This window comes from Aspergillus lentulus (genome assembly GCF_001445615.1).
Source record: "Aspergillus lentulus DNA, contig: Alt12, strain: IFM 54703, whole genome shotgun sequence".
Classification (NCBI taxonomy): Eukaryota; Fungi; Ascomycota; class Eurotiomycetes; order Eurotiales; family Aspergillaceae; genus Aspergillus; species Aspergillus lentulus.
The window spans coordinates 4,011,472-4,023,501 of NW_028322115.1; the positions used below are offsets into that span (position 1 = coordinate 4,011,472).

Below are 12,030 nucleotides of genomic sequence, written 5' to 3' on the forward strand. Positions count from 1 at the left end.
GCTTCTATGGATTTTATAGAGTTGATCATCAGGATGGTGGCTGGGCAGTTCGAATGGCTGTTTTGATAGCTAGGATTCCAAAGCAGGGTATTCATGACACACACTCTGCGTACGAATAGGCATTCGGGGATGTAGTTTCTCTAGGCTGCGATGGTACTAGCCATGACTGAATGATACGTCGAGGGTTTGCGTATGAATCCAGACCCCACGCTAATGGAAATGAACCTTGTGTTCCTGACTGGGAGGCTCTCGCGTCTTGATGCACACTATGTGACCGCACCTTAATTTTCAGGAGGTATTGTGCATAGCGAGAACAGATGAAAGTCGACGGAATAAGCATGTGCTGGGCGCGGGATGATGTGAGATCGGGCAGCTCCCCATCCGATGTCACGAGAGATTGCATCTCGACAACCGCGTCGGCACGCTGGTCCTCATGCGCACGTATCGAAAGAAATAAAGCCCTTGGTGATTGCATACTACATGCTATCGAGGGCCTAAAATGCCGACAGCCGAGTACGTTTCAGCGACCGTCATGGGATGTCAAACTCAGGCATTGTATTCAGCAACAAGGGGTCACTGCACGTCGGATCAATATACGCCGAGAGCAAGCCCGGCGAGAAAAGAGACTGGACATCCCCGTTCATCCCTTGACCGCCTGCACTGTACCAGGCATTCTGATCGGCCGAGGAATCCTTATAAGCGTCGTTCCTCGATGCAGAAGGCAGACCGGCCGCTCCCTGGGGATGCTGCGATTCGATCCAGGAGGTAAACGAGTCGGCCGCTGCACGTCGAAGATGCTGCTGGGCCTGGCGTGCAAGAGGCCAGCTCGAGCTGAGGACTTTTAAGCACCCCAGCACGAGCACCACGCGGTTGCAGTGATGGTCTAGACACTCGGGGGAATGGATGCGGCTGGTTGCCAGCTGGACCATGCCACAGAGGACGAGCGGGGACACGATCAGCGGGCTGTATCCCTGTGCGCTGGGGCGCATGGATAGAAGATTAGAGAGTTGCTTCGAGGCTTCTGTTGCTTTCACATCGTGGACGTGTCGGGTGCATGATGGTGATAGACGCAGAGGAGTTGTCGGGCAGATGGGGACGTGGAGGTCAGGGAAGTCGGGGCGTAGATTACTGCGAGGAAGGTGGAGCAGCATTGCGGCGTACTGAATGGTCGTGTGTGCCTGGAAAAGCATCTCGTCGACGTTGCCGTACATATCGACGATGTCGACCTTGTGCGTTGGCAGGTGGTTTGTCCAGCTGATGAGCGCATTCTCCACGGCCTGCAGATGATCGCGGTGCGTCTCGGGCAGACTGTTCAACACGAGCACGCGAGCCAGGATGAGTGCTGCTTCGATGCGATAACTGAACGATGAATATCGAGAGAAACGAGCATCTCCGTCCTCTTCTAGAAACACGCGCATCTTAAACGCCGTAAAGGTCGCCGGAGGCGGAATCTCCTTTCGATTGGCGTACACATACTCCTCGCAAGGTAGGGGGACGTCGTAAGGTACATTGCCGCAGCGAAGGACGACCTTGGGTGGTCGCGCCGCCATGAACACGTCGACAATGAACAACTCCCACCAGGTCCGCCGTAAACTTTCCGCTTCGGTCTCGTTTCCATTGGAGAACGTTGTCGCAAAATCTCGACGGAACATTCCCAGTTCCAGGGCGATGTCGGTTGCTTGGGAGAATGCTCTCTCCGCCTCGCTGCACTCACTTCGCGAACACAGAAAGATCGAATACAACAACAAAGCCTGCACCATACAGGGTGTCCGATCGCCAGCATGGTTCAGTTGCAACGTTGCAGCATCCCTGAAAGAGTCGCCAGAGACCTGCAGCGAGTAATGACTTCCAATGAATCGCACCACCTGCTGGAGGAAACTGGGATAATTCCGCTCCTCATATGAGGAGGCCGGAACCAGAATTGGATGCGCATTGTGGAAATGCTCATAGTACAGACGTACCAACCGCGAATCTGGCACCACAGGTTGTGCATTCTGCGGTGAGTTCCTTGAGTCGACTGATGAAACCTCTTTACCAGTAACAGGGGAACTGGATGGGCCTGCGGTTGGATTCCCGCCCGCTGATTCCGACAGGGGAGTCTGATACGCCATGCCTGGGAAGTCTGACGTTACTCCCTGCAGAGGCTGAAGCAGGCTGCTACGGGGTTTGCGTCTGCCACCCCTTCGCGATGGGAGATAGTTGCACGGCAGACGGGCATCCAAGCACCGGGAACACGAAGGCTTTTTGGCGTCGCATTTGACGTGGTGTTTGCGGCACTCGGTGCACGCGAGAGGAGAGGGACGCAGAGCATTGCCTTGTGGAGAAGCTGTTCTCCTTCTTCTGTCGCTCATGTTGAGCTATCTGCATCCCCTGATATCAGAGGTATCATATCTAATGCATAAATAATATGACCGGTGGCAGTGCAGACGAGGACCGAACGAGCTCACCTCCATTTCGGGGATTTCGGCGACCAACTCGGCGACTGGTTGCTGCCTGAAATCCAAGGCCGAAATTGCCACCATTCCGGTGAGTCAGCATTAAACAGTTCTCTGGGTCATGTGAGCGACCAGTCGTGCCTCAGGCACTTCGTCAAGTAGACATTCCTCCTGCAGTCCCCTCCCTCCACTTTCTCTCATGTCCGGCATTATTGAAGACTGCCCTGGCCAGTTGATTTCATCAGCCTCGCTGCTTCAGATGACTTGCAATACGCCAGTTAGGATCTGCTGTCTTCGGAGATGCCAGTTGACGAAGTCAGGGAATATATGTTCTTTTGGGACGTCACTTTTGTCAGACATCACAGATAATCCTTTGATGGGCTATCACTGGAGAGAAAAATAAAGATTGCCAAGGCCAGGCTCAGGGACGCTAGCTTGGCATATATAACTAATATAGAAACGCTCTGGATGCTTAACAGACACTCATAGATTGAGCCTTCGAGCCTTCGACCAGCTGAATGATTGATCATATACAGCAGAGCTCTTGTATCATGCCTATAAGAGTGGAAGCCAGACATTAGGTACTGATTGCTCCATGCGGTCAAACCAATGTCAGCCATCGATTGTAGAAAAGTCTCATGTCTTGTTTGGAAAAGTGATTGACATCCTGGTATGCCTAGTAAGCCACTAAAGAAGTGCAGCTGTCCTTGCATTAAGACTTAAAGTGAGGGGAAGCAAGCTAGGTAATGGAATCATGTCAATTAGATAAAATAACAGTGCTAAGGGAGTCAAGTTACATAGTTTGTTGTCCAAGCATCATTAGAATGTTTTCATAGGATCTCATGTGAGGGTCTTGCTACTCACAGATATTTTAGCCCCATCATCCAGCTAGGTGAAAATCACAAGCTAATGAAGTGCAAGGCTTCTGCGTGACTGGTAGACAATGAGCTGCTTTTCGGCATGCCAGTTCCCTGCGAAATTCTGAAACAGTTGAAACCAATGAAAGGCCTGAGAATACCAAAGCAAGAACAAACTAAGTTTCCTGTTACGACACAACACTAGTGCAGGGTGGGCTTGGCAAGGCAGAAATGAACGGGGCCTAAGCGATTCAAAAAATGATTAATCAAATGGGTTTCCGTAGAAAGACATGATTGGAAACTTAACTTTTATCCACTAGAAAAATGGCAGGCTGCGCGGTCCGGCCCGCGGCAGATGGCCATTTTAGCTGAAAACAACCATTATCACTAGTATATTGTTGTCAGAGCAATCATAATCCACTGTGACAATTGGTTCAGGCACAGAGCAATCCTACATAGTAGGGCTGATATTAATTTATCTAGTGGTACATTGTGATCAGGAGCCAAGCTACATGCGAGACCGAGAATAACCAACCTTTCTCTAGATTAAAAATAAGTGGAACAGTACACCATCCATAGAATACATACACAGGTAAATGTCAGATGCAGTAGCGTTGAATTCTAGTTGTACTAGCTTTAGGGGGTTGATTCATAACTAACTACATGGGCAATAGAATGTTTGCTATTATGGACCTACTTTTCTGATACTTAAAGACAACACCTCATTCATGGCACACTGATGTGGCGGAACTTGCTATGACTTGCTTGATATCTTCTTGATATAATAGACAGGTAGAAAGGGCCTTTCTCGGAGGGGTATTTAACCATTTAACCCTTCTTGACCCCAGACAAACGGGGGTACAATAGATTAAATCTGGGACAATAGCAGTAAGGAAGGGAGTGGATTCATGGCTCTCCTAAGAATTTTGGTAGTTAATATAGGTCAATATGTCTCACAAGCCTAAGCATTTAAAAGAAAAAAAATCCCCCTTATACGTTTGGTAAGTTGATCTACTCTGTTCAGCTTCTAGTGAACAGCTCAATAACACAGGAGAAGTAGCCCCTCTTTTCCATATTTTCCCTGGTCTGGGCGGAAGCCCAAAAACTCTAAGTCTGGGAACACATCTGTGGATGGCTCAATTGATATCACAGGGCTGAACAAATGAGAAATCAATCTCATTGAGTAAGAAGTAGGAGAGGCCATGGCTGTGCCCTCACATTGCTGTTATTTTGCTGAGAATCCATAGTATGGAGTGAAGATTCTGTCCTTTTTCTTGTATTTTTGTTTTTGGACCTGTCAACTTGCTTGCAGATGTGTCTCCGGTGCCTGTCGTTCCAAGGATTGCATCTACTATTCTGACGGAAACCACTCGCACCTGAACTAGCTATCATTGTGACTGGAAAGTTTGTCTCGCACACAGCCCCACTGGGCTTTTCATCTTTCCGCCATTCCTTGGGAGGGTTTTGGATGTTGGAAGTCAACATTTAGATAGTCCTTGGCGTGGAAAGATGTTGGTTTTGATGTGATGTGAGAATACGAGATTACCAAAGAGACTTTGTTTGTGTTTCTTTCCCATGGAACCTATTGCCTAATTCTGGTTTTAACTGTACTTGTGGCTGTTAATGTCCATCCCATCAGCTCACAGTGGTGTGGCTAACTCTTGTTGATGCATGGGAATCCTTCCACTTCCAAGCAGGCAATCAACCACTGAGAATCTCCTATGGTCAATCAGTCACACATAATAGCAGGACCTGTTGACCAGGCGCCAACTTCTTATGCGTGATTGGGCAACAAAAAGTGAAATTGTTTATAATTGGCCGCCTGTGCGTTACCATCACCCAAAGGCACTAATGGCACTGCCTATTTTCTCACATCAAACTTTCGTCCATAGAAAGAACACCACCGAGATCGATTAGCCACTGGGAATCTCTGAGCTGCTCTATTACATGGTCCCTTGCCCAAAGAACCATTAAAGCCAGGAATGAAGAAGACCCAGTAGCTTCATACGGTCACAGCTACTCCTCATCACCGTGCTATCAGCTCATTCCAAATCTAACAAATATGAGTAGGCAAAGGACATGAAGCGCCTGCCAGGAGGCTGAAAGGATCTGTGCGAGGTGGCTGTGTTCAGCCCCAGTTCCACACCAGTGACCACTGCCTAGCTCAAAACCCGAGCTCCTCCGCTCTTTATAACCCACGACCCTCCCCAGAAGAAGCCAGAATCACAACACTAACGGCCGAAACAATGGTGGAACCGCTCACTATAATAGCGAGCGCGGCCTCGCTCCTCGGAATATGTTCGAAAGTCGCCGTCGAGCTGAAGAAATTTCGCCACGGAGCGGCGGAAGCCCGCACCTACGTCACGGCAATGTTGAACGACATGAAAGGCTTGCGAGATGTCCTCCAGTCAATGGAAGATACCTTCGATGAGTTGGAAGTTCAGCCTCCAAGTGGCCATATTGGGATTCATTGGAAGAACCTTTTGAGATCTCTCCAAGATGGACGCAGTACTCTTGAACAACTTGAAGAGCTCCTCACTACGATCAACAAGCAAGTGACTTTCCTAGACTCCGCACGGCGAGAAGTACGCGTGAAGAGCGCTGTTGAACAAATTGTAAACTTCAGGCAGCAAGTTCAAACGTATAAGGATGCAATGCAGCTCTCATTGCAAACTATTATCTTGTAAGTCACCTCCCAGCTCTCCGCACCAACATTAGCAATATGGTATCGATGAGTAACAATAAGGGAAAGCTGGCATCAGGTCTCAATCCAAGAGTCAACTTCAAAGATCCTGCCTAGTCTGAACGCCATGCATTCGGACATCCGTCGGCTTGCAACAAACCTGGACATCAAGCTTCATGGACTGCAAAATATGTTCAATGGGAGTAACCAGCAAAAGCAAATGGCTGGTGTCGAAAATCTAAAAGAATTCATTCACTCGGCCGCCACAGTCCTTTCATCTGCTTCCACAATAACCTCCAACGACAAGGAGGGGGATGATGCCCTTTCTGAGTATGCAGACGATTTTTGGCCTGATTTCAATGCAGACTGGTTTCGAACCAAAACAAACCTTGATTGGGTCAGCTCCACTAGAGGGAAATCACTCACCTTCGAACTCGGCAATACCAGTTTTCAAGAACCCTTAACGACGAGTTCTGATGCACCTGGTGGATTACCAGAGGTTTCTCCATCACCTACACAACCCCTGATACATCTAACTAGGAAAGGCTCGGGCCACTGGTTTGACAGACTCATACCTAGCAGCCGCGAACGACAACCCACTGTGTTCAATTTGGGAACTCAAAATAGCGACCATTACCAACTAAAGGATGAGACGGTTGGTATTGAGAAACCCGCAGAAGACAGTTATCTATCACGCCCCGTCCCACCATCCCTGTCAACGCCGGCTCATCAGCAGAGCAAAACATCTAAACAAAACTTAACCCCGTTGTTTGCTTTTCCTTCCAGGGAAAAGCGACAATCTCTTATTCAACTTTTCTGGAGCAAGGCCTCTGCTAATAAGAGATCCACACCTAAGGCAAGGCGGGAGCTAGCTGTGACGGAAGACCAAGGGCACAAACAGTCCAGAACACGAATGAAGTTTGTCTTTGTGGGCGACGGTGCATGTGGAAAGACATGTCTTCTAATGTATGATTTCTTCCATTGCCACTTCCAATCCCCAATTGACAACCCTCAAGCCGGGCGTCTAAAGGTGTTATGCCAGAGGTGAGTTATGGCACTATATAGGGGGTGGATATATAGAGCGCAGCTGAATCCCGTCTCAGGTCTATGTTCCCACGGTCTTCGAGAACTACGTGTGCGATGTTCAGGCCTACGGAACGTCCGTCGAAGTGGCTCTGTGGGATACTGCTGGGCAAGAAGATTACGATCGATTGCGACCCCTCGCATATCCTGATTCCCACGGCGTCTTCATATGCTTTTCTATAGATTCCCCGGACAGTTTGTATAACGCCCAAGAGAAAGTAAAGTATTCCGTGCGACAAGGCAGAGGAGAGGCCCCGGTTCTAATCGCCGTTACGCAGTGGATAAACGAGGTATCGCACTTCTGCAAAGACGTCCCTGTTTTTCTCCTAGGGTGCAAGAACGATCTTCGTGACGACCCTTCAACTATTGGAGAGCTTTTTAAAACCTCACAATGCCCCGTGAAACCAGCTGTGGTATGGATGAACTTCTATGTATGTCTATGAGGACCATTGACTAAACTTTCTTCATGTTATAGGCTGAAGAAGTGGGGCGAGACTTGGGCGCAGTTGAGTATTTTGATTGTTCTGCAAAGACCGGAGATGGCGTTGATGTGGCCTTAGAGAAAGCGGTTAGACATATTTTGCAAGGAGAAATGGTACAGAAGAAAAGGAGGAAAGGCCGCAGTTTCTTCTAGCGAGGGTCATTACCCCCATGCTTTGCCACCAGTCATACATAGTCGACGGCGTTTAGGGAGGAATTAGCTATTAGGAAAGCATCAAGAACAGACGTAATAACATTCCCGCTTGGTGTTTGTTTGCCGGAGTCACATTCTCACCTATTAATGAGGAACCGAAGAGCATCGCAGGATGGGCAGTCTTTGGTGATTGCCCGGCCATCTATGAAGGTTTGTGTACACCTAGATGTCAAATATTTGGAGTGGACAGTCGCAGTGTGTCCTGGCGGAACGGCTCAAGTCGACTAACATAGCAAAGAATACGTACTAATGAATACTATGCAAGGATGGGCATTCAAGGGGCTACGTATGTGTAGTGGGTCCTTTCCTATTGGCTTGAATGGATACTATACTGATGCCTATGGGCCTATAGGTAAGGTAAAGGGGAGTGACCTCTACCCATTGGGCTACTCAAATTGAGGACTACACCCGTGTCTCTTGCTGACGGAGCATGATACTGCCATGAATGGGGGGGAGATACGCGAGTTAATCGAAACACAGATTTCGATCTTTACTCACAGTCAAGGAAAGGAAAGTAGTTCTTGCTTCATGCTTTTGACCTTCTTTGCCCTCTCCACCATTCAACGTCAATTGTGACAGCATCGGATAGAGCGACAGCGTCTGCAGACGTATTGTCTAGTAGGTAAGGGCGGTCGAACAAACTCTCTGTCGACACATGGTTTTGCCAAACTTCAAGAATGTAAAAATTTTGCGTGACAATCCAATTAGCTCGCGGATCATATCTAATGCCTTTTCTCGCTGTCTTGCCCTGGACCCGCGGAGCGAGATGACGAAGCATAGTAAAAGAGTGATCGACTCAAATTTTTTCTGAAGGTCCTAAGTGGCTCCTTCTTGTCCGTGAGGTAAGCTCTTGACCCTTTAGAAGAAACTGGGTTCGCGCAGGTTGAGTTTGGAGCAGCCTTAGGAGGCTTGGATCTAATGCTCAGTGTCGGCAAAGAATTGGGCGCTGACGAAACACCATTGTCAGAAAGGATCTGTGCAGCTTTGTTGCATGTTAACTTACCCCGATATTGACTTCTTGTGCAGGGTAGCTGAGGAACATCGCCTCCTCGAGGATCAACCGAATCTTGGTTTCCAGGAAGCTTGGCGTTGCTGCTAACGATGTTGCAATAATCAAGTTGGGATTGGTCGGACGCCTCTCTAGGAATAGCTGGTTTCTCGCCACTTTTCGACACCATCATGCTGCCTTGCGAGGAACCAGCTTGTAGCACCTGAGGGGGAGTCGTGCCCGGGCTCATTCCAGATGGCGTATGTGAATCCTGTTTCACGGAAGGCAGAAATACTGGCTGTCTAAATTTCCGTTCTATGTCTTCGAAGATGTCATCTGCTGGTATTATGTAGGCGGTTCTTGTGCCAATCCCTCCGCCAAAAACATGTCCGTAGAGATGACCGGAAACCTCGTCCACTACCCATGACCCACATTCACCAGGCTGCACATCCCTATCAAGCTGTAGGGCAAACGTCTTTCGAGTTGTAGATGTTCTCGCCAAACGCATGTAACGGGGGGTGGCAGATAGAGCACCTTTTGAGATTCCGTGAGATGTCGATAGGATGATTACTTTGCGATCCTCATTGCCGATTGAAGCAATCTTATCGACGCAGATGTCGTGTGAACGAATATGTGAGGCTTCAATCCTATTCACCTTCTTTTGATCCTCGTTCTGGAGCTTTATTAACAGATAATCAAGTGATTCACTCCCGAATGCAGCAGATGAGGCTAATTCGGCGGAATCCATTTTAGTTTGCTCTGTGGGTAGAGGGACTTGGGGTGAAAATGACGGGTTGTTATCAAGGCCGGTAGAACCAATACAAGCGCCTCTCATGTGCTCTTCACTGAGCTGCATGCTGACCCCCGAGTCTCCGCTGCCGTTGTCACTGTCGCTCGTCGTAGACGTTCCATCCGAATCGGATTGGGTACTGTCTTCAAATCCAGAATCATCGGCCTCTTCATCCTCCTCTCCCCGGCAGCTCACCTGGTACTTTTCATCGTCTAGGTTTATAAGCTTTCCGTGGATTTGAAGCTTGCTGTCCTGCAGTGATACCTGGTGCTCGTTTCGCTCGAGGATATGATATACTGTGAGATAGAAGAATGAACTACCGACGCATATGACTCCGCCAGCTGTAGCTTGTCTAACTGGCTCTTTGATTGTTGGCTTTCTAACATATAATTGTAGGCTCATGACGTTGCCGGAGGGTATGTGGTAGACCGTATTGCCGTCAATATAGGTGTAAGGTACGGCATTTTGACTTAGCTCTAGGCCTTCGTCGCTGAGAAGTCGCATCAATGTGTTCATTTCTGGAGGATAGCGAGTGTATTTCAATCTTATAGTCGGGAATTTTGCAAGGATTCCGCTTTCTCTCACCATACGTAGCGCCCTTTTCCCTGTCCTCTCGTTGGTAGAAGAAAAAACCAGATAAGGCTTAGCTTTTCCTGGAGTATGCCCTCGCATGTACATAGACCAGTATAAACAATCTGCTGGAGGTTCGAGGCATCGATCGAGATAATCCTTTACAGTCTCCGCGAGCTCGTCAATGAAAAGGTTTCGCATTGGCCCAACTGCTTCCCAGTAGCTTTTTCCAAGCTTTGAAGACTGTACCAACGGGCCAACGGATGTCGGAAGTGACTGCATTGCCCAGCAAGGCAAAATGCAATATGACAGTATAGAAACCTCCTGTAGAAAATTTGTAGTTATCGTTTCTTAACGTAACGAGAGAACGGCTATATACGTGCTCTGGACCGCGTGGGCAACCTCGATAATCTCGCGGAAAAAATGACTGAGGCTGACAATCGCAAGGCTTTTTCAACCCCACTCTGGTTAGGTGGCAGTGCATGCATTCTGCAGACGCGGACGCTGATAGAAGCCCCCGGTTCCAGTCATGATTTATTGATCTCGGGAGAGTCAAACAAAAGGAGGGTGGAAAAAGAAAAACCAACAACGGCATGTGGGACATTCAGCGGTAACGGTAGTATCAAATATAAAATGTTCTGTTAGTCGCAGTCCTTCTGTAATTGATCTACATGCAATTTCACCCTGGAAGCGTGTCCTAAATGGCTTCCATTGACGATAGTATTTTCAGCGATCCCCCAGCAGCTACAACAAAGCATTTAATAGCTGAACGTCTCTGGGGCCCCCAACCCGTCGTCCAGCAATTCTCAAACGGCGTACGCTCCCATGAGATTGAACTCGATGCCTACTTCCGCTTCTACATTGCTTCCTGCGCTCGCACTTTGCATTATAGCGGAGGCCATATGTCAGTTCAAACGCACCGGCAGCTTATGGATATAGTCCAGCAGCTGCGCAGTGGCTGCTCTCGTGATACCATACGCAATTCTATATCATCCCCAGACTCCCTTTATCAGGCTGACGCAACAATCGATTTGGCGGCGCAGCTCTTGCTGATGTTGAACTTTAGAGATCCCCCATACGCCATCTCGGGGACCGAGAAAGTCTTATGGGCTGAGGGTGCTCTTGAAAGCTCAATCCAGCAGCACTTCTCACCCGAACAGGCGCTCATTGATACGTCCGTCACTTTGGACGCGGAGTTCACAGGATACAACATTGAGAAGGTTGCGGATATTAAAATATTCTGGACAGATAACCTTGCTGACCACCTACGCTTAATCGAAGGGGAGACAAAGGTAGCCATATTTCATCACGTCACCTTTCTCGAGTGTCAAAAGCAGTAAGTTGTCTACCATTTCTCATATTTGTTTAAATACTTAAATCAAACATTTAGTTCTATGCTCCCCAGTGATCTAGTGACAGAGACTTTGCGGACAATCTCACTTCTTTTCCCCGAGGGTGACAAAAAAACGGCTCGGAAATACCGGTCTAATGCAGAAATTGATGGAAGGATATTACGATGTGGTCAGTTGCATGGTGCCCAACGCGATATAAATTTTTTTTTTTACTGGAGGGATCGATTGGTGACGTTGAAGCAAAAGTATGACTGTACACATCCCAAGACTATCAACCAGTGGTGGTGGGATAGGAGAAACGGTGTTCAGTGGTATACATTTTGGGTGGCAATTCTGATTCTCATATTGACGACATTTTTTGGCTTGGTTCAATCAGTGGAAGGCGCTCTTCAAGTCTATTCGGCTTTCGTTCCAGGTTAGAGACGATCTGCATTGCTATTCCTGCTCCGGAATGCTGGACACAATCCTGCGTCAAAGTATCAGTGATTCTTCCTAACCTTTGGGAGACAGCTTGAATCTCGATCAATTAATGGTAATGAGAATTCTACCTTTTCTAACAACAAATTGACATACCTTTC

The 12,030-nt window shown here is 48.2% G+C and overlaps 4 protein-coding genes across 4 annotated transcripts; 2 read left to right on the forward strand and 2 right to left on the reverse strand.

The window, feature by feature from the left end:
* Nucleotides 1-530: 530 nt before the first annotated feature.
* ALT_7247 (Zn(II)2Cys6 transcription factor) lies at nucleotides 531-2,351 on the reverse strand (the record flags this gene model as incomplete). The annotated part of the gene is made up of 1 exon (XM_033557208.2): nucleotides 531-2,351. One exon carries the CDS (start codon nucleotides 2,349-2,351, stop codon nucleotides 531-533), a length of 1,821 nt encoding a protein of 606 aa, XP_033413099.2.
* Nucleotides 2,352-5,538: 3,187 nt separating this feature from the next.
* On the forward strand, nucleotides 5,539-7,692 carry ALT_7248 (GTP-binding protein rhoA; the record flags this gene model as incomplete). The annotated part of the gene is made up of 5 exons (XM_089600208.1): nucleotides 5,539-5,975; nucleotides 6,039-6,941; nucleotides 6,992-7,019; nucleotides 7,079-7,471; nucleotides 7,534-7,692. 5 exons carry the CDS (start codon nucleotides 5,539-5,541, stop codon nucleotides 7,690-7,692), a joined length of 1,920 nt encoding a protein of 639 aa, XP_089455670.1.
* A 782-nt stretch (nucleotides 7,693-8,474) lies between these two features.
* ALT_7249 (uncharacterized protein) lies at nucleotides 8,475-10,046 on the reverse strand (the record flags this gene model as incomplete). The annotated part of the gene is made up of 1 exon (XM_033557206.2): nucleotides 8,475-10,046. The coding sequence occupies one exon, from the start codon at nucleotides 10,044-10,046 to the stop codon at nucleotides 8,475-8,477; it is 1,572 nt and encodes a 523-aa protein (XP_033413097.2).
* A 755-nt stretch (nucleotides 10,047-10,801) lies between these two features.
* ALT_7250 (uncharacterized protein) lies at nucleotides 10,802-11,440 on the forward strand (the record flags this gene model as incomplete). The annotated part of the gene is made up of 1 exon (XM_033557205.2): nucleotides 10,802-11,440. One exon carries the CDS (start codon nucleotides 10,802-10,804, stop codon nucleotides 11,438-11,440), a length of 639 nt encoding a protein of 212 aa, XP_033413096.2.
* Between the last annotated feature and the right edge of the window lie 590 nt (nucleotides 11,441-12,030).